We start from the raw sequence: 20,543 nt of genomic DNA on the forward strand, positions 1-20,543 counted from the left end.
CTTCAACCATGATAATGTTTGTTCAGACATCAGGGCAGAACCGTGCAGCTGAAGATGAACCTTCTTGACCTGGAAAAAGTAACTTATTGCATTATCAGAAGCTAGTGTATTTTTACAAGCTGGTCACAGCTGTCTGGGCAGGAGCCATCTGCACCAGGGAAACGGTGGTTATCAATCAAAGGGAGTGTTGGCCTCAGAGACCTGGAAGCTTGGGTATGGTGCTTACTGTCTGTTCCCAAGGCTGGCATCTGCCCTCCTAGGGAGGGGGGGTCATCAGGGGGAAGGGAGTGCTACCATGAATGGGAAAAAGGGGCATTGTAATAATCAGGGTCCAGGCTGGGCCATCCCCAAAGGCCAGAAGTACCTATGAAGGGGGAGGGAAGGAGTGTTAACTTCTCTAGCCCTATATGGCAGGGAAGTGCAGAGATAGGCTTCCTACGTCTTTTCAATGATATGGTGAAATTAGCAAGTCTCATGCATCACATTAACTACAGATTTAATATTCCCTCATAAAATTGTTACATGAGATTTAATTTCAATGTTTAGTTTCTTTATATGAACGAAAGCCAAATTATATAATATATAATTTCTATATATCAATTTATAGACCTATGTAGCTCATAAAAAGTCCTGGTTTTCATCTTTGCCAGTCCATAATAAATAAGTATTCATACTGTCAGAAGAAACAGTTAATGGTAAACTATAAAACAAAGTAATTTCTAAATTATTATCTTTAAATTAAACAGTGCTAAACAGTGAGGATTAATGTATTTGTATGATATAAAAGATTTAAAAGGATGAATGAATGATGAATGCGGGCAGATATAGTTGCCATTGGGAACACTGGAGGATTGTGGAAACTTAGTGCAGTAAAAACTTCCTAGAATTATGAGGGTAACAGTAGTGAGGACTCCTAGTAATAAAAGATATATATATATAGTCTGAGCTAGCCATTGTTTATAGATAGTCAAGGCTTCCCATGGTAGGCTTAGTTACATTTAGTTGAGAAGGCCACTATCTAAAAACTGATGGTGAGGCTGAATGCTGAGGACAATATCCACACATCTCATTAAATGTTTAGAGGTCAAGCTGGAGATTTCCTTATGTTCTAGTCTCTTTGTCATGAGAAGGAACTCTGCAGCCTATGGTAAGAAAACCTGGACCCAAACCTTCCACCAACAGTCTGTTCTGCCTGCAAACAGTACTGGAGCCATGGTTGCTACAGAACTCTTGGGAGTGGCCAACCAGTTTTTGGTTAACTTGAGGCCATACCTATGCTCTACATTGCACAGATAGCCAGGAACTAGAGACTGGGCATCTCAGAGATCTAGGGTAGAACCAAAAAAATCTGGACCCCCCCACACAAATATCAATGAAATGATTCCTAATGATAGTCTTCTATACTCACAGATCATTGCCTTGCACAGTAGTCATCAGAGAGGCATCTTCTAGCAGTGGGTGGGAGTGGCAATCTTGAGTCGGTACCACATTCTTTTTGTATATGCAATGACTGTTAGCTTATGGATTTGTGGGGTCATAGCAGTAGGAGTGGGAGAATCTCTGACTCTTGCCTGCTCTTAGGACTCTTCCTTCTATTGTGTTGTCTTTTCCAACCTCCTTCTAAGCACTTTTGCCTTGTCTTATTGTACCTTTTTCACCGTGTTTGACTGTTGTCTCTTATAGGCCTGCTCTTGTCTGAAGAGGAATGACAGGAGAGTAATCTAGAATAGGAGAGAGCTTGGGGAATTTGGAGGAGTATAAGGAGGGGAAACAGTGCCAATATTGCACTAGCACATCTTGCAGGCTGGTCATTATTGTCCATCAAAGGGCTTAAAGTTTGGTTGGTGTTTCCCTTTCTCCTTTGGAAGTGTGCAAACTACCTACAGTCCCAAGAACACTAGTCAGTAGGGATGAAGACTCTAGGTAGGTCCTGGTTCAACATTTCTGTGTTCAATGAATTGTGTAGGCGTTGTTTTTAGCAAATGGACCTTAACATCCGTCCATTAATACCAACCAATAATGCTGACAATTACCTTGGTTGTTTAGGGGTTCCCATGGGCCCTTATGGCCAAGAACAAGATTAAATGTCTCCTATACACAAAATTGGAGGCTTAATTTGATGATGAAAGAAAGAGTCCTCATTGGGACTCTATCTTTTCCTGTTTTTCCATTTCATTTACATGGCATACATATATGTTCCTGTTTACTATATTAGGTTTCCATATGTTCTTCAAATGGTTCTCTTTTTTGTTTTTTGTTTTTTGTTTTTGTTTGTTTGTTTGTTTGTTTGTTTTTTTGAGACAAGGTTTCTCTGTGTAGCCCTGGCTGTCCTGGAACTTACTCTGTAGACCAGGCTGGCCTCGAACTCAGAAATCTGTCTGTCTGGGATTAAAGGTGTGCCACCATCTTGCTTTTAGCTGTACTTCTCTGTTTTTCCATACTCACTCTACTCCCCTCCCTCCAAGTTTGGATCTCTTATTCCAATCCCCCCTCCTCATCCATGTACAACATTGTATCTATTTCCTAGGGAGATCCATCCCTCCTTGTTTGACCCTTACTCTATAACTCTTCCCTGTGATCATATGAATTATAGTCTGCTGACATCCATATATAATGAATATGTAATACATTTATCTTTTGTGGTCTGGGTTCTTTCACATAGGATGATTTATTTTAGCTCACCCATTTACCTGCAAAATAATGAATACATATTTTAAACAGTGGAGTAGTATCCCATAGTGCAAATGTATCACTTTTTCTTTATCCACTCTTCTGTCAAGGACATTTATGCTGTTCTTGACTTCTGGATATTATGAATAGAGCAACAATGAACATGATTGTAGTAGGATAAATTATCTTTGGGGCATATGTGCAAGCATAGTATAGCTAAGTCTTGAGCGAGTTCAATTCCCATCTTTCTGAGGAAATGGTACATTGAATTTCCACGATGGCATTGCCACCAGCAATGTAGGAGTGTTCACCATACTCCACATTCCCTAGTTCATAAACTTTGGTTTGTTTCATTGACCTTAGCCATTCAGACAGTGTAAAATGAAATCTCAAAGTAGTTTTGATTTGCATTTCCAAGATGACTAAGCATGTTTAATAGCTAAACAATTTTTCCATTCTGTAGTCTTCAACTTTCTCCAAATTATGTTCCTTTGCAATACAGAAGCTTTTCAGTTTCATGAGGTTCATTGATTAGTTGTTTTTATTGCTTGCATTATGGTTGTTCTGTTCAGAAGTCGTTTCCTATTCCAATGAGTTCAAGAATAATTTCCACTTTCTCTTCTATCAGAGTCAGTACATCTGGACTTATATTGAGATCATTAGTCTATTTGGAGTCAAGTTTTATGCATGGTTATATGTATGGATTTATTTGGCTTGTTCAACATAGAGCCATCAAGTTTGACAAGCACCATTTGTTTAAGATATGTCTTTTTTCCAATGTGTATTTCTTTTTTCCTTATTAAAAAAATGGTTTTCCATAGAAGTGTGAACTTATGTCTGAATCTGCAGTTTCATACACCAATGTGGCCATTTTTGTGTCAATTTCATGCTGTTTTTATTACTAGAACTCTTTAGTATAATAGGAGATTAGTGATCATGATACTAGCAGTTCTTTTACCACTCAGCGTTGCTTTAGCTGTAACGGATTTGTGTGTGTGTGTGTGTGTGTGTGTGTGTGTGTGTGTGTGTGTGTTTAAATGAAGCTGAAAATTGTCCTTTCAAATTCTGGGAAAAAATTTGTTTAAAATTTGATAGGAATTTTACATAGAATCTAAAGTTTGCTTTTAGTAGGACAGTTATTTTTATACAGTTCTATTAGCTACTTTCCTTATTGTGAAAACATAAATAACAAGAAGTAACTTACAATTAAAGAGTTATTTGGGCTTATAGTTTGAGAGGATACCATCCATTCTGGTTGGGAAATCCTGGCAGGAGGGGGATAAAGCAATATGTCATATTGTATCTTCTGTTAAGAAGCAGTGAGCAAATAGAACTGGAATCAGACTCCCAAACCTCAAGTCCTACCCACTCTAGTGACTCTACCAAAGCTCCAGTTCTTAAAGGTTACATGGATTTCCTAAACAGATGTTCCTGTATTGGTCAACTATATAAGCTCGTGGCTGCCATTTTAGTTTCAAACAGCAGCAGAGTTACAGCAAGAGCCTGGATATCATTACTGCAGGCCTCAGATGCCACATGATAACATTTCTGGCTCTCAGTGTTGTAGATGCTAGGGCTAAATAGACATATTGAAGGCAAAATGAGTAATATTTTGTGAATTATTGAATGCAGGTTGACAAGTAGAAGTATAAAAATATTGACTGCAACTATTTGAAATTTCCCTACTGTGAGAAAGAAAGAAAGAAAGAAAGAAAGGAAGGAAGGAAGAACGAAAAAAGAGAATATAAATGTACACCTACTTTGAAGATTCTTCAATCTTTCATAGTATCTTGATTTTCAGCTTGGCGACATGGCCTATGCTGGGAGGATAGGTTGATAATGCAGAAATACTATAGTTATGGAAACTTCATAACTTCATGTGAAGTTTGAATACTATTAAAAACCAGATTACCTTGGGCAATTTTCAGTATCCTCAGTTCATTTTGTTGCCTATCCCTGCACCTGGCTGAACAACATTTTATGAAATTTCTTAACATGTTTTATTAAGAGTTGACTAATCTCAATCAATTCTAAAAACTAACAATGCTATCAGATAGCAACACAGATACACAGCAGAGTTTTTTTGTCCTAATTTTCTGCATGATACCAATTTATCACCCACTATATTTATTAAATGTCTTGATATTTCACTCTTTTCATTCTACAACTAATAGAATTCCATGTGTGCAATTCTGTAGTAAAAAATGTGTCTTTTGTGACACCCTCAGTTGGTGTTTCTGGGTCATGGTCTTTGGTATTTGTTTCAGAACAAATTTGTCTGGGGCAAGAGCAGTTTTGTGTTGACAACGATTTTGAAATGAACAAGCTGATAAAACTGCTATATTTGAGGCTAGGTTGAGTGTGTTTTCAGTATTTTAATGTGTCTGAAATATATAAGTAAGGCAGTCTAGCTTTTGGGGTATAGGTATGGTTATGAGTAGAGTATAGTGATTGCATACATAATATTTAAAGTAGGAAGAGTGAGTGCTAACAGGTTGATAATTTTAGAAAGAACAAGCTGAAGACAGGTCCATAAGATGCTGTGGTGCAATTACAACTTGGAAAAATACTCTTAATATATATACTCTACTTGAGCATCCTTGTCAAGGCCGTTATCCCTAGAAACTACATTTCCCACAAACCATTTCGATTGTAATTCTCAGGCCATTGGTTTCGCGAGAGTTCCTAGTTCACCAAAACTGCAGGGCTCCTTAAGGCTATCAAACTCCATTTCCCAAGATGCATGCCGTGAAGGTTTCACGTTATAAATGGCTAATGAAGTTTCGCGAGATTTCGAAGGCAGAAGTGAAGTAGAAGCCATTACTCTCAGGGAGCTATTGTCGTAAGTCACACGTATGAAAGAATGGTTGGGGTTTCTCCTGTGTTTGGCCGGGACCCTTCGGTTCCCCGAAGCGTTCTGAAGCGTTCGGGGCCTTTCCGTGAACTTCTAGTTCTTCCGCCTTAGCCGCGGATACTTCCGCTTCCTGGATGCCACCCTCAGTCGGGTAAGCCCGTGGTTCACCACTTAACCCCTTAGCTGCAGAAAGCAAAGGGCTGTGGCCCGGATGAGGGCACCGGAAACCTTAGGAGGCGTGCCTTTTGGTCCCTTAGGTGGCGACCAGGAGAACTTGGATTAGAACATAGGTTCTAAGGGAGTTTCTGCTGACCTGGTTTTACAGTATGTAGAACAGGATGTTCATGGACAGAATGGCAGGGGTTGCTCTTAGCATGGGTTTTCTTTCTAAAACTACCGTGGATATGTGCACACTTTTTTCTTTTTGTTGTTGTTAAACTTGCATGATACCTTTTCCGTTATGTTAAATCACCAGTTACTTTATGCGTTTGTTAGCTTGCAATCCTCATGTGTATACATTACTTGTAAAAATAGTTGTAATTCCGTTTAACATACTGCTAATTTAATTTGAAAGTTAGTCTAATTAAAATACTGTATTCGCTAATGTTCTACCTTGAACTTTTCCCATAATATTTTTCCATTTTTTTTTAATAAAGGCCATAACTTTAATATTTAAACATATAACTAAAGATAGCAACAACTATGTTCTTTGCAGAGGCCAAATTTTTGTTTGCTATCTACGAGGTGACAATGGTATCCGTAAATAATAAACATGGCTTTAGAAATCAGTAATGATGGTTACACAATAATGAATATACTAGGTGCCAGGGAAATTATACACTTAAATTTTGAATAAAATGGCAATTTTTATACTATGAAAAAAATTAGAAAGATGACCATTTAGTGAATTTATAAGCTACATTACGATGGAGATCATTAAAGACTTGTGTGTCCTTGTTATAGTGCATATTTTTTCTCTCCCTTTTGGATTTTACTGTTCCCTAAATATATGTTGCACTATTATGTATTTTAATAAAATCATTTTCCTACTGATACAAATATCTCATTGCATCAAGTATCTTAAACTAAAAAGGTAGTCATCACTTTTCAATAGTGTCACACCTTATATTTTAAAATGAGATTGTAAAACACAGAGGCTGCATTTCTTTTTCCAAGGTATGTTGGATCTGTATTTAACTCCTTAGAAAATTGACATTTTTTATGCTATTAAAATTTATAGTTAATCTGCTTATATATCTGAGAGCTTTGATTTTGAGTACTCAATTATATTTTCTTCAAACTGTTATACTTTATGAATTTAAGATCAAAATTCTTGCTAAAATATATATTTCTGCTAATTTAGTACAGTATTTGGATGTTATTCATAGGCAGTTCTGTCACCTGACTAAAATAAGTAAATATGTATACTTCCTTTTAATTGTACACACTTGTTATATTCTGGTTTGGATGGAGACTTGAAATATTGGTAATGAATTTGTCTACCATAATTATACATGATCCTGCTTTCCTTCTGACTCTAAGTAAAGCTGATTTCTCATGCTGGAATTTTTTCTTTCTATTTTTATGTCAAGGAACTTGTTTTGTTTTTTTTTTTCTGGAGGTGTTTTGGTTTTTGTTTGTTGTTTTTAACTGTTGTTGTTCCTTTGTTTTTATTCTCCTTTTCTTTTCCTTCTGTATTGCTGTAGTCTTCCACCAAGTGTTTTCTTTTTTCTTCTGTTCTTTTTTTCCCTGCTGTCTTTCAGGTGCTGATGGATGGAAATATCTTGTGCTTGGCCAATATAAAACTGGTACATTGAATGAATAAGCAAATGTAGTTTTGTTTTGTTTTCAAGCATAATGGAATTAGGACAGTTGACTTTTCAGTGATAACTAAGTTTAGAAAGGACACATTCTCTTGACATTTGGGACTTCTTGCTGAGTTTGCTTGTGTGTGTGTGAGTGTGTGTTTTACTGTTACGTTTTTCTTTTTCATTTCAGGCTCATTCCAGCCATCTTCCTAAAACATGTCAGAGGCTTTTTTCCTCTAAACTCTGGAATATTTTGGGTAAGAATATCACTGGATATGTTGTTGGACATCTGTAATTTTAGCACCTAGGAAGTAGAAGCAGGAGAATCAGAAGCTCAAGGCCAGTGTATACAGTATACTGTCTAGTTGTAGGCCAACCTGGGATGCATAAGATAAGAACTAGGGGTCCAGTAAGATGGCTCAGTGGATGAAATCATTTACAGAGCAGATCTGACTTACAACTTGAGTGCACACGTCAAATCCCATCACTCTTTTAAGGAGAACTGAAGGCTCACATAGTAGAATAAGGAGAATTGAAGGCTCACATAGTAGAATATGGACTAGAGGCAAGTGTGTATGGGGTTGTGCAACTGTTCTAGAAAGCACAACATGGCAGAAATAACAGAGACCCTAGATCAACATGGTGGAAATACAGACCTGATTCTCAGTGATTGTTCTCTGACCTTCTTGAGTGTGCCCAGATGCACATACACACTTTTTGTTTTAAAAGTACAATCTGAGTTTGTAGCCTCCCAGTCATCCTGCTTCAGAGGCTAGAGTGCCCTGCTGGTCTTAAAGGGTTTTGCCATCTCACTCAGCTCTAGAAAATTTTATTCGAAGCTGTGCTTGAGTTCGTGGAGGATTATGTTGCATCCATGTTTTCTATTTTGTTATAGTAAACATTTCTTTCGGAAGTTACTATTTCTTCATAATCCTTAAGCTATATAATAAATGTTTCTTCACAGTCACTTATGTCTTAATGTGTCCTACATATTCCTAATATTTATGTACTTAATCTTCTTTATTTTATTTTATTTTTTATTTAAACGGATTCTCACTGAGTAGTACAGACTGGCTTGTCAAGCTTATAATCATTGTGTTCCGACTTCCCTCTGTGCTGGAATTATAGAGGTGTGTGTACCATGCCTGATGTAGATACTGATTATTTATTGATTGACTGATCGATTGATTGATTTATAACAAAAACATCATAACTTTGTTTGTCTTAGATAATCCATTTTCTAATATGTATTTTCTGCTTTATAGGTTTTTTTGACATTTTATCTGTTTTGTGTGAGAGGGACAGGGTCTCATGAAAGCCCAAGTTACACTGAACTTCCCAGATAGCTGAGCATGACTTTCAGCTCTACAGATATTTCTACTTCTAACTATATATTGCTAGGATTATAAACCTGCTTTGGCTTATCATTTTCTTTATTTAATTTGTAACAGTATTTCTTTTCTCCTGACTCAGGCTAGATGCTTGTCATGTTTCCTCAAAGGGAAATACTGTGTTGCGGTTTTTGTACAGTTTTGTTTTGGGGACATTGTCTTATTATGCAACCTTGGCTGGCCTCAAACTTAAAGATATCCCTCTCTGTCCCTCCCCAGTGCCTCACCATGCTCAGTAAAGTATAGTTTGCCATATGATTATTATATATTATGGCTCCTTTGTTATTTGTATTAATATAGAGGTTTCTTCTGAATGTCATTCCTCAACATTTTGTTGGAAATAAATATCACTCTTCCCTATTAGCCCCTGGAACATGGCCTAGGTAGCAGAGATATATTGAAATATTTATATTGATTTACTGAGAATGCAACTCATGTTGTTTATAGCTAATAGTGAAGAGAGAAATGGATCTAAATAGTAGTGGAATTCCAGAAGCAATGATATATATTGCTTTGTATATGTTTGTATCCTGAGTTGATATAAGCCCAGCAAGGGCAAGCTCAATTAAAATGCTGCATTGTTTGTAATAGTTGCAATTACATATGAATGCCCTGTGTGTCACTGTGTTGTGAAGTCATATATGGAAATAAAGTCAAACACTGGAAGAATTGCAACACAGAAAAGGTCTTCCCAATAGACACTTTGGATGCACAAAACCAAATTTGACAACTGTGGTGTAACTTCTACCCTTCTGAGAAGGGAAACAAGGACTGGCATACGTTCTGCTGTGTCCCAGGTTCTACGTTGCCAGTTCAGAGAAGCCCTTCTTAGGGCCAACACACGATACCCCATGTCTGTTTGGGTTAAGCACTCTAGTGAAAGGAACCTAAGTAGTTGAACTTAATGCCCTCCCCATTTTGTGCTCTCCAGCTGGAATAGTAGTAGAATAACTCCTTGTTAGCCAGTTGTATTTCCATAGTCTGAATCCTTATGAGGAAAAAAATGTGTCTGAATAGTAGTAGTATTGAGGAAACAATACACAATGAGATAATATTCACTGTGTCCCAAAGGCAGATGCCGTAGAATCCAACATCTGGTACCTCTGAAAACTGCATCCTACTTCATCCATGGTGCTGTCCCTCTGATTACCACTTTTGTATTGTGTATCTTACAGAAAACTTCAGAATTAATATTCCCTATAGCTATTTCTAGATGTGCTACATACAGTTAATCTTTGCTGCAACTGTATGTGAGATCACCAGTTTGTGACCTTCATCCCAAACTAGTAGTCTCTGTACTGCATTTGTATACCTCTTGCATTTGTATTACTGTAGAACACTGGACAAATTCCACAGGTCTAACTTGGATGTAGGGGTATTCTCTCAGCTTGAACTACCTGGAAAATTTGCTCCATGAAGTAGATGACAAAGCTTAAGGTACTGCACTAAACTGTAAGGCTGTCTTAGCACTGTGGTTGCTGTTCATATCACAGAACCTTTGAGAGTATTTCCAACCCTTCGAATTCTTTATAGGTCTTTTCTTTGTAATGCTTGCAAGGCACTTGTCTCATAGAAGCTATCTTGCTGTAAGAGTAAATGTGCATTGACTTCTGTTCATTTGTTACTTGACTCATTGTTTACTTTTCTGTTATGAGTTATCACTCTAGCTTAAGGACAGCAGACAGAGCAGAGAAGTCGAAACCTTACTTGGAGTGTATTGCATGGTTGGAAATGTAGAAATAAAACTAACCAAGTAAACTCTATAGTTTGTGGAGGTATGGCATCATACTTTCATTTCTGTTGCTGTGACAAATTAACAAAAAGCCTCATAAAGAAAGGTTTTGTAGGGAAGACGCAGAAGCAGCAGTTTAGGACAGCCAGCCACATGATATGCATAAACAAGAGCAGAGAGAAATGAGTGGATCTGTGCTGCCTGCTTACCTGCTCCTATAACTCAGCAAGGGACCTATGTCAGTTAACAGTTGAGCTAGTTTCCCTGTGCATGACCACAGTCCTGTTTGGGCTAGACAGTTAGTTCTTCAATTGAGTCTCTCCCCCAGGTGATGATTAGTTTTTCAAAAGTGACATTTTAAATTAGCCATTATAGAAGCAGTGCCTACTGGCCATTTTTTGTGGGTCCTTGGAGTATCAGTTGCAGGAGGGTAGCTCTAACCAGTTTTCTGTGAGCATTTGTAGGCTAAAGCATAGAAGAGAAAGAATGCATTGTTCCCCAAGTGCTCAAAATGCCCATAGGTTTAAGTGATTCGGGACCAAAATATATTTCTGGGTAACTCAAAATGTGCACTACTGAAGCAGATGGAATTTAGAATAATGTAGCTGGAATTAGGGTCAGACCCTGGGTCCTATCAGCTTTGGCAGAGTAAGTTTGGTCACCATTCTCAATAAGGCAATTAAAAAGATCAAAGTGAAAATTAGGGAAAGGATATTCATTCAGTGAGTCCACAGTGGAAAAAGAAAATACTGTAATGATTCTCCAAGTCGCTGGCATGAGGTTTCACCTTAAGCAGAGGGGGAAGTGTATATAATTAGCAGTTCCAGTTAACATGTGGTATCTCCTGCAATATAATCTGATAAATTGTCAGAAGCCTCTTCAAGGAATATAGGTTCCCCCTCTGAGTGACACCAAAGTTCAACCTTCCCAGTGAGATTCCTGGGTACATTTTATTTTCTGGATTGAATTGTTTCAGCAGTCTGGTAGCAAAGGGAAGGCTATTGGGGGCCCTTTAAGGTATCTTCACTTCTGTGAGGATGATGACGGCAAGATTTGCAGGACTGTTTGATCCCTTCCTCTTTCTACCCTTCCTTCCACTTTATTGTGTGATTTTGAGGCTCAAATGCAGAACCTCAGTCTGCTAAGCAAACATCCCACTACTAAACCATATTACTATCTCTAGACTCTGCTTTATTGGTTATTCAGATCCACATTTATCTATTTGTAGTAAAAAATAGCCTGTTATAACTTAATAAATTGTATTAAGTGAAATTATACAAATTTTATAATGAAAAAAGGTAAGGGTTTGCATAGTAATTGAAGTAGATAGAAAGTACTATTTCAGGAGCCTTAAAGTTTAATAAAAAGCCGAAAAGAAGAGCCACCCAGACACAGATTGTAGAGAAGAACTCTGGAAGCAAGAGGCAGCAAGTGCCAGGGCCCTAAGTGTGTGCATTTCTGGGCATAGGGCTCAGTGAAGAAGTCATTGTGCATTAGCATAAGAGTGACTGGGTCAGGGACTTAATTCTGAGGAAATTTGACACTTTCAGACTGTTTTCAGCAAAGATTTGATGTTACACATATTTTATAAACAAAGTTCCTGGCACCAAAGGATTTAGGAGATTGATTTTGATTTAGGAGATTTTAGGTTGATTAAGTGAAGGATGAAGTCTACGATCAAAGCAGTTATAGTATAGATGCTGAGGAATAGCCAGAACTTTGCATGTTTTGACTGTGAAGTGACAGTATTTGACCATTTGGATGAAGAATGTAGGAAATAGAGAGGAAGGACAAGGTTGGCTATGTAATTTAAATAGCTCCATCTTTTCTCTTCCTTTTCTTTCCTTTTTCCTCCTATGGCTTTGTGCATATATGCACATATATATGTATGAGTATACTCACTCATGTGTGTAGGCAATAGGTTGCTGTTGAGTGTCTGCCTTTATTGTTTGGAGATAGTGTGTGGTATTAAACTCAGAGCTTGCTGTTTTGGCTAGACACTCTGGCCAATAAGACCACAAGATCCCAATCTAGTGCTCTCTTCTCTTTTCCTATGATATGGCCATGGCCTTGAATTGCCATGCTAGTATTTTATATGAGTAGTGAGAGTTTGAAATCATGTCTTTATGTGTGCATGGCAGGCGCTTTACCCATTGTACTAGCCATTTCTTTTGCAGTGCTGAAGATTAAAGCTAGAGCCTTTACTCATTCCAGGAAAGTTCTCTATCATTGAATTACATCTTCCAGTCATACCCTTTCTTCTTATTTTTTCATATTAATAGTCTAGCTGTAAAATTCTGTTCTGCTTTTAGCCATCTATATTGTATTCTTTGCCTAGTTTAAAAGTTTCCAAAACTAATTCACCAGTTTGGCAAGTTAAGTATTTTCCCTCATGTGTAAGAAATATGTACATAGCTAAAGGAACTGCAAATCAAATGATTCCAGAAGATAATTTCCTAGCACGTAACCAAAGGCTTAAGTGTGTTTATAAATATTGGTTAAGTATTTTACTATCTTGAAATTCATTCAGTAGAGGAAAAATTTAATAGACTTTAGGTATAAGAAATTATTGGAGGTGTAGTTTTTGCGAAAATGAAACATTCTAATTATTGCAACATAGAAAAGAGAACATTTAGTAAAGTAGAAGGCTTAGGGATGGTTGGAGAAGATGGGCCGAGAGGAGTGTAAGAGCCAGAGGAAAGTGCACTTGCTTCAAGATAATGTATACTTTTTAAAAAGTATGATAAGAATTAGAGGTAGGTAGGGCAGAGGAGCTGCTGAGTATTATATGAGAGTGAATAGATCAAAATTCTCAAAGAATTAATAAAATTAAAATTTTTAATTAATAAAATTAAAAATGAGAACCATCAAGGACATTTTATTCTATAAATACTTTTGTTGATTCTAAATGCCATTGTATTGCTCTGTTGGCTTTCAGGCAAGATTGGGATCCAGTTTCTAGTTATCCTTATTGAGGACCCAAATCAGAGTTTCTGTGAGGTTTCCTATGGCTGCTGGAGACAGGCGATCCTGGTAGAAAGTAAGGAAGTGGGTTTACAATTGGCCATGGAGGGTTTCAGTTCCAGGGTACCAGTCAGAATACCTGAAGATCCTCCACAATGGTCACTGTTAGAGAGACCCACAGTAGGTTCTGATAGCACATGGGGATGCCACAGTCCCTGGGAAACTGATGATCAGGGGCATCTTCACATAATTCTTGTCCTTTGGTCCATATACTGAGGTGCTATGTTGTACTCCAGACTAGAAAACCTTGCTGCTGGGTTTCTCCTCTGCTTCACTCCAAGTGTGTTTATTGTTTGTTTTGTTTGAGAATGCACATACACAAATGCATGTTTGAGATTGCTCTTATCCTCCCATTTATTTGTTTAAAACTTGTCATTGATTCCTTGTGAATTTTACTTCATTCACCTATATTCCACTCATGCTCCCCACCCTCCCTTGTACCTACTCCCACAAAAGAAAACAGTAGATAAAAGAAATTATAAGGTGATTTGTAATTCTCAATCCTCAAGCCTTCTGTGTATGAGGGGTTGCTGGAATGTATTACCAAGCTTGGCTTCCTTGCAAAGTTTTGATTGCCACTTAATGAATTATTGGAAAGTCCATGCATAATCCTTTTTTTTAAAATTTGTAAATATTGACAAGTAATTTCTACAAGAAAATTTCTTCAAAGAATCTGAACTAGAGTGAAATTCCATAGCACACACACAAAAGCTACTAAATATGAATGTGTACCTTTTTCATAATGTCCAAAGGTGATATATACATATATATGAGATAACTGTTTTGATCACTGAGACTATCTCAAATAGTGGGACTATGAATATGTAAATAGTTGAGTAAATTAACAATGTATTTATTAATATTAGGATTTACTCTTTTAAGTGTTTCTTCCCATTTCTAGCTCATATCTTCAGATCTTCAAATATTTTTAAGTTTATACCTCTCTGTGTATATCTCTTGGGAATTGCAAGTGTTTACGATTTAGGTAGATATTCTTCTCTGTTTCTGTAAGTATCAGAGTGAAATAAAGTTTACAATGATTGAACAGGTATTAGGGCAGGTGATGCTTTTCATGAGTATGTGTAAAATTTTAAAAGTCATATTTTTAGTGTGGCTGCCTTATGAAAAAAATAACAGGTTAATCTAGTTTTGCTTGTTTTTTTTTGTTTTGTTTTGTTTGTTTTTGTTTTTTTTGTTTGTTTGTTTTTTACCACTGTGCTATCAAATCAGTTAGGAAATAGTTAATGAAATTTAGGAAAATTTGATGGCAATGAGGTAGCTCAGGAGATTAGGTAACTTGCATGTGCCAAGATCTGAGTTGGATGCCTAGTGTCCACATGGACAAAGGAGAAAAACTACAGCCACCTATATAATGAATAATATAGATAGATAGATAGATAGATAGATAGATAGATAGATAGATAGATAGATAGATAGATAGGTAGGTAGGTAGGTAGGTAGGTAGGTAGGTAGGTAGGTAGGTAGGTAGATAGATAGATAGATAGATAGATAGATAGATAGATAGATACATAGATACATACATACATACATACATACATATATACATAGATACATACATACATAGATGATAGATAGATAGGTAGATAGATGATAGATAGATGTAATAAAAAGAAAATACAAAAAAGATTAAGTGGTAAAGCAAAATAATTTGGTGGGCTTTTGCTCTGTTTTGATATATAGGTCCCCAAAAGAGGCCATAAATAGGAAAGAAAAATGGAAATTTAATAGGAGGGATTGTAGGGAAAGGGAAATGATACACATACATTAATATTACAAAAAACTTAAATTTAAATTCCATTATTCAATTATAATTGGACATATTATCAGGTTAAGATGATATAATTCCAGAAGGGAATTAACTCATGGTTAAGTCAGTATTTCTTCCAACATTTGTAGTAATTCTGAAAATGTTTTAAAGTTTTCCTTTTAGGTTTTGGAATGTGCAATCTTTTTTTTTTTATGTCTAATTATTCTCCTGTGCAATAAGTTTTAACACTTTGAAGTTTTGAGATAAAATAAGTGACTGGAGATATGGCTCAGCAGTCAGAACACTTGGTACTGCAGAGGACTTTTATTTGGTTCACAGCATCCTTGTGGCAGCTCATAATAGTTGTTTCTCCATTTCTAGAGAATAGGACATTGCCTTTTGATCTCTACATGCACCAGGAACACACATGAAGCATATACATACACACAAAAGACATAGTAATCAATCATTTTTTAATTGAAATAAAGTAAAACCTAGCCCTTATTGATCAATTCAGTGATGATCCATACATTGACAGTGCCCTACATTACACCTGTGTAACTTCTGTTACACAGTTTTCTGTAACTTCAAACTGAAACTGTAAAACCCTTAAAGAATAAGCCTTCATTTCTTTTTTCTATAGCCCCTGGCAAAAGCATTCTGCTTTTTGCCTTCGTGAATGAATCTGGCTTTTTGGACCTCATGCAAGTGAAATCACATATCTGTCCTTCTTTGTTTTGCTAGTTTGTTTTAGTACAATGTCTTTATTTATATGCATTATAGCACATATCAGAACTCCATTCCTTTTAAAGCTGATTAGAATTCCCTACATTTCCTTATCCATACTTCTTCCTAACTCTTATAAGCTGTTTTCCTCTCTGTCTCTGCCCCTTCCTCTGTCTCTCTTTACTTTTCTTTCTTGCTTTCTCTCTTTCCTCCTGTCTGCACTTCCTCAATATCTGGGACTGTATATACAGTTAACTAAATCCTTCAAGATTGTTGAAGTTAATCTTTATGATTGTGTTCTTGGTGTTGAGTTCATCCATAAAGGTATTTTGATTTGCTTGTTGTTATTGATGTTGTTGTTTTAACTTAAGATCTTTTTTTGTATCTATAATGAATATAAGATCAACTTACATTTTAAATTTAAATTAAGAGTTTTAAGACAGTAGTCATAATGGGTCTTTGATACTGAATTGTTTTGTGCCCTTACTGAAAATTGTTTGTCTACTCATACTAGATTTCTCCCTAGCTTTTTGTTTTGATTTTCCTGTGTATACTTTAGTCATTTTTCATACTGTGGAAGCCTGGAATTGTGACTCTTTTAAGTTTGTTCTACTTTTAAAATTGTTCTTGGAGTTCTAAATAGTTTGCAATCTCTTTTACTTTTTTTACTAATAATTATTTACCTTTTTCTCCTCCCTCCTCCCCCCATTTACTGTTTGATCTTCTACTGCTGAGGCCTACCCTTAAGAGTGGTTTGTTTTTTCAGTGAGACACTATTAGAGAAAACTAATTTTCATGTGTATGCAGTTGCCAGTTAAAGATAGCTTCTGGGTTAGGAATTGGACTTACACACTTACCCTTCCAGTTCTGTCTCCAGTTTCTGACTATTATGAGTAGAGTAGCAATGAACATGGTTGAACAAGTGTCTCTATAATAGAATGAAGCATCTTTTGGGTGTATACCCAAGTGTGCTATAGATGGATCTCAAGATAGATCTATTCCTACCTTCCTGAGGAACCACCACATTGATTTTCATCATTGCTATACATGCTTACATTCCCCTGAGCAATGGTTGAGTGTTCCCCTTACTTACAAACTCACCAGAATGAACATTCATTTGTTTTATTGATCTTGGACATTCTGGTTGATGGATGGTGAAATATTAAAATAGTTTTGATTTATATTTTCCTGGTGACTAACAATGTTGAACATTCTTTAAGTGCTTCTCAGCCATTTGTATGTCCTCTTGAGAATTCTCTGTTTAGATCTGTATCCTACTTATAAATTGGGTTGTTTTCTTAATGTCTCTCTTTTTTTTTAAGTTCTTTATGTGGTTTAAATATTAGCTCTCTATCAGAAATATAGTTGACAAAAATCTATTCCTATTCTGTGGCCTCTTTCTTTCTCCAAATGATGGTGATCTTTGTCATACAGAAACTTTTCAGTTTCATGAGGTTCCATTTATTAATTGTTCTTTCTGGGTCTTCAATTGATTCTATTGATCAACATGTCTATTATTGCTTCTGTTATTGTTGTTCTGTTCAGAAACTTTATCTCATGCTAGTGAGTTCAAACTATTCCCTATGTTCTGTTCTACAAGATTCAGTCTTCTGGCCTTACGTTGAGGTCTTTGATCCATTTAGAGTTGAGTTTTGTGTGAGGTGAAAAGTGTCTATCTATTCACATTCTTCTTCATGGAGCCATCGAGTTGGACCAGCATCATTAATTGAAGGTGCTATCTTTTTTCCCGCTTTTTTTTTTTCCAAAAATCAGTTGCACATTGGTGTGTGGACTTATGACTGTGTATTAAATGTGATTCTATTTCTCAGCGTGCCTCTTTTAATGTCAGTCCATGCTGTTTTTGTAGCTATATTTCTGTAATACAATTTGAAAATTGAGGATGGTAATACTTCCAGCAGTTCATTTTTCAGGATATTTTAGATTCAGTACCCAATATATACATATTTATATATATGTATATATATTCAAAATCTTACGTGTGTGTGTGTGTATATATATGTATGTGTATGTATATGTGTGTGTGTGTGTGTGTGTGTATGCTATTGTAAAAGGTATTGCTTTCCTTACTTCTTTCACAGTCCATTTGCATTCCTATAGATAAAGGCTACTGATTTTTGTGAAGTGATTTCAGTATCCTGCTACTTTACTAAAATTGTATATCAACTGTAGAAATTTCCTAATGGAGTTTTTAGGATCACTTATATGTATGATCATATCTGTGATTAAAAATCCATAAACTCTGTCTTTTTCTGTTTATATTCCTTTGCTCTCCATCAATTGTATTATTGTTCTAGCTAAAACTTCAAGTACTGTATTCAATAAGGTATGGATACAGTGACCAGTTTTGCCTTGTTCCTGATGTTAGTGGAAATGCCTCTTCATTTAGGTTGATAACCTGTCTGATTATGAGTCAAGAGGAAATGTCAAGAAACAAAATTCAGTGTTTTCCTCACTAAGTAAGAGAGACAGCCTTTGAAGACCCCCTTGTGGCACTTGTTGGCTTAGGAAAGCAGTGCTTCTTCGAGCATTCCCACATTCAGCTAAGATTACCTGCCCCACAAATGGCTACCATCAGTCTATCTCCCAAGTTTGGTAAGTTCTTATGTTCTTGCCCTTAATAAATTAGCTTGTATGTTTCCAACCACTCATGAGATAAAGGTGATACATGTATGTAAGCTCTTGAGTCAGGATGAGTGAGCTGAACAGTAGTAGTCTGTGTTACTGACTAAGGGCACGTGTGCGTTTGAGACAAAGAAGAGTATGTGCATAGTTGGCATATATAGTGAAGAAGGTAAAGGTGAAAGCTAACCTTATGTGATATGCTTTCATAAATTTGAGAAAGGCAGCAGCTTTACCTCTTAGGACTTCAGTTTCCTCACTCTGAAACAGGAAGTGTTTAGAGGTTGAATATCCCTAACCTGAAAACAAAATCTGAAACTTTATGAGGAAAATTTTAAATTTACATCATAAGACAGGTTAGTCAAAGTAACTATGTTGTAAAAGTACTCAGCTATGTGTGTTAGCTGTGAAGCATAAATGAATCTTGTGTTTAAACTTCAATATCATCCCTTAGATACATATGTTTATGCAAAGATCCCACAACTTAATGGATCTAAGCAAGTCATGTGTAGGATATATTGCTGCTCATGGTTGTGTATCACCAACACCTTTTCTGTTCTTGTTTGTAAATATGGAGAATATTGTGTGAGTGTTGGCACTTAATTGAGTATGCTTACTGAGTGGGTAGATGGATCTCAAGAACTTTCTTTTCTTGCCTTAGCTATGTCCTCTCTGGACTCTGCAGAAAACCAGGAATCAGAATTTCCTCTTCTGTCAAAATATGATTCTTGTCAGCAGAATTTGGGTTTGTTTGCTTGCCATGCTCCAGAGCCTGATACACCGGTTCGTGTTTCTTCTCAGGTACGTAAGATCACAAGGCTCAAGGGTGGGACAAGTACATTTTAGGACACCACCACCACCACCACCACTTTGTGTTGTAATTCTTGTAGATATTTATCTAGGTCAATGAATGCCTCGTCAAAGACCAGCATACCAAGGAAAGTCAGAAGGCAGTAGTCATTACTAGGAAAGTCATTACTAGTTAGAGGTTATTTGTGTAACAAGTGCTTCTTTTATGTTTGCATAGTGCTCAGAATCAGCTTGTAGAGACAGAAAGGAAGTAAGGCTATAAAGTTCTCAGCCACCCTAGACATGGAAAGAAATTTTCTTTTTGGAGTTGTGTTTGAAACAATGAGACAGGTTAAGATCAACTCAGAAAAGACACTGTCTGGGAATATCCTTCTAACACATACACAGAAACCTTCAGCAGACTATATCTGGAAAAACCACATCATATCTCTTGTGCCCATATTCTGCCTCCATCATCTTCCTATGAGCTGGTTTCTCATTGACCTCAAATGTGTATGTTATTCCAGGAGTCTGTGACATTTCAAGATATTGCTGTGGACTTTACTGAAAAAGAGTGGCCCCTGCTAGATTCTTCCCAGAGAAAACTGTACAAAGATGTAATGCTGGAGAATTATAACAATCTAAGTTCACTGGGTAAGGCTATAATTTTTCCCTCATTTATTCCAGGATAAGATGTTTTACGTAGTAGTACTTGCTATGACCCAAACCTAAATGGGTTTTGTAACAAATTTTAGAACAAGTAGAACTGGTACCTACTCTCATAAGTTCTCTGATAGTAGTAGGTCTTGCCCATTACATTCAGCTCAGGGGGTTTTAAGTGTGTGAATTAGCTTAACCATGATTGTCTAAAGTAAAAGGTCCCCATTCTTGTCTCCAGGGAATGCTCAGTGAGTATAGGAAGTTACTGTAAAAGTATTATGACCAAAGGTCAAAGTCTTAGCAGTCACATGCAAAGGTGGATATTATTGTAGATAACATGTGATATCCAAGCCATATGGGAGGTGGAAATAGGATGGAGATTATTGGATAACAGCCTGGCTCCAACTTCAGTGAGAGACTTTCTCCAGAGTGAAGTAGAGTTGTAGATCTGGATGCCTGGTGACTACACACACACACACAC

The 20,543-nt window shown here is 36.6% G+C and overlaps 1 protein-coding gene across 1 annotated transcript in view; it reads left to right on the forward strand.

Annotated features, from left to right (window-relative positions):
- Window positions 1–5,463: 5,463 nt before the first annotated feature.
- The window catches only part of LOC116072230 (zinc finger protein 317-like), a 23,208-nt gene continuing 8,128 nt past the window's right edge, over window positions 5,464–20,543 (forward strand). Inside the window, 5 exon segments of the mRNA XM_031343574.1 lie at window positions 5,464–5,675; window positions 7,523–7,589; window positions 18,381–18,586; window positions 19,275–19,414; window positions 19,930–20,056. Of these exon segments, the coding sequence (XP_031199434.1) occupies window positions 18,556–18,586; window positions 19,275–19,414; window positions 19,930–20,056 (298 nt within the window). The 5' untranslated portion in view covers window positions 5,464–5,675; window positions 7,523–7,589; window positions 18,381–18,555.

Source organism: Mastomys coucha, unplaced genomic scaffold (genome assembly GCF_008632895.1).
Source record: "Mastomys coucha isolate ucsf_1 unplaced genomic scaffold, UCSF_Mcou_1 pScaffold23, whole genome shotgun sequence".
Taxonomy (NCBI): domain Eukaryota; kingdom Metazoa; phylum Chordata; class Mammalia; order Rodentia; family Muridae; genus Mastomys; species Mastomys coucha.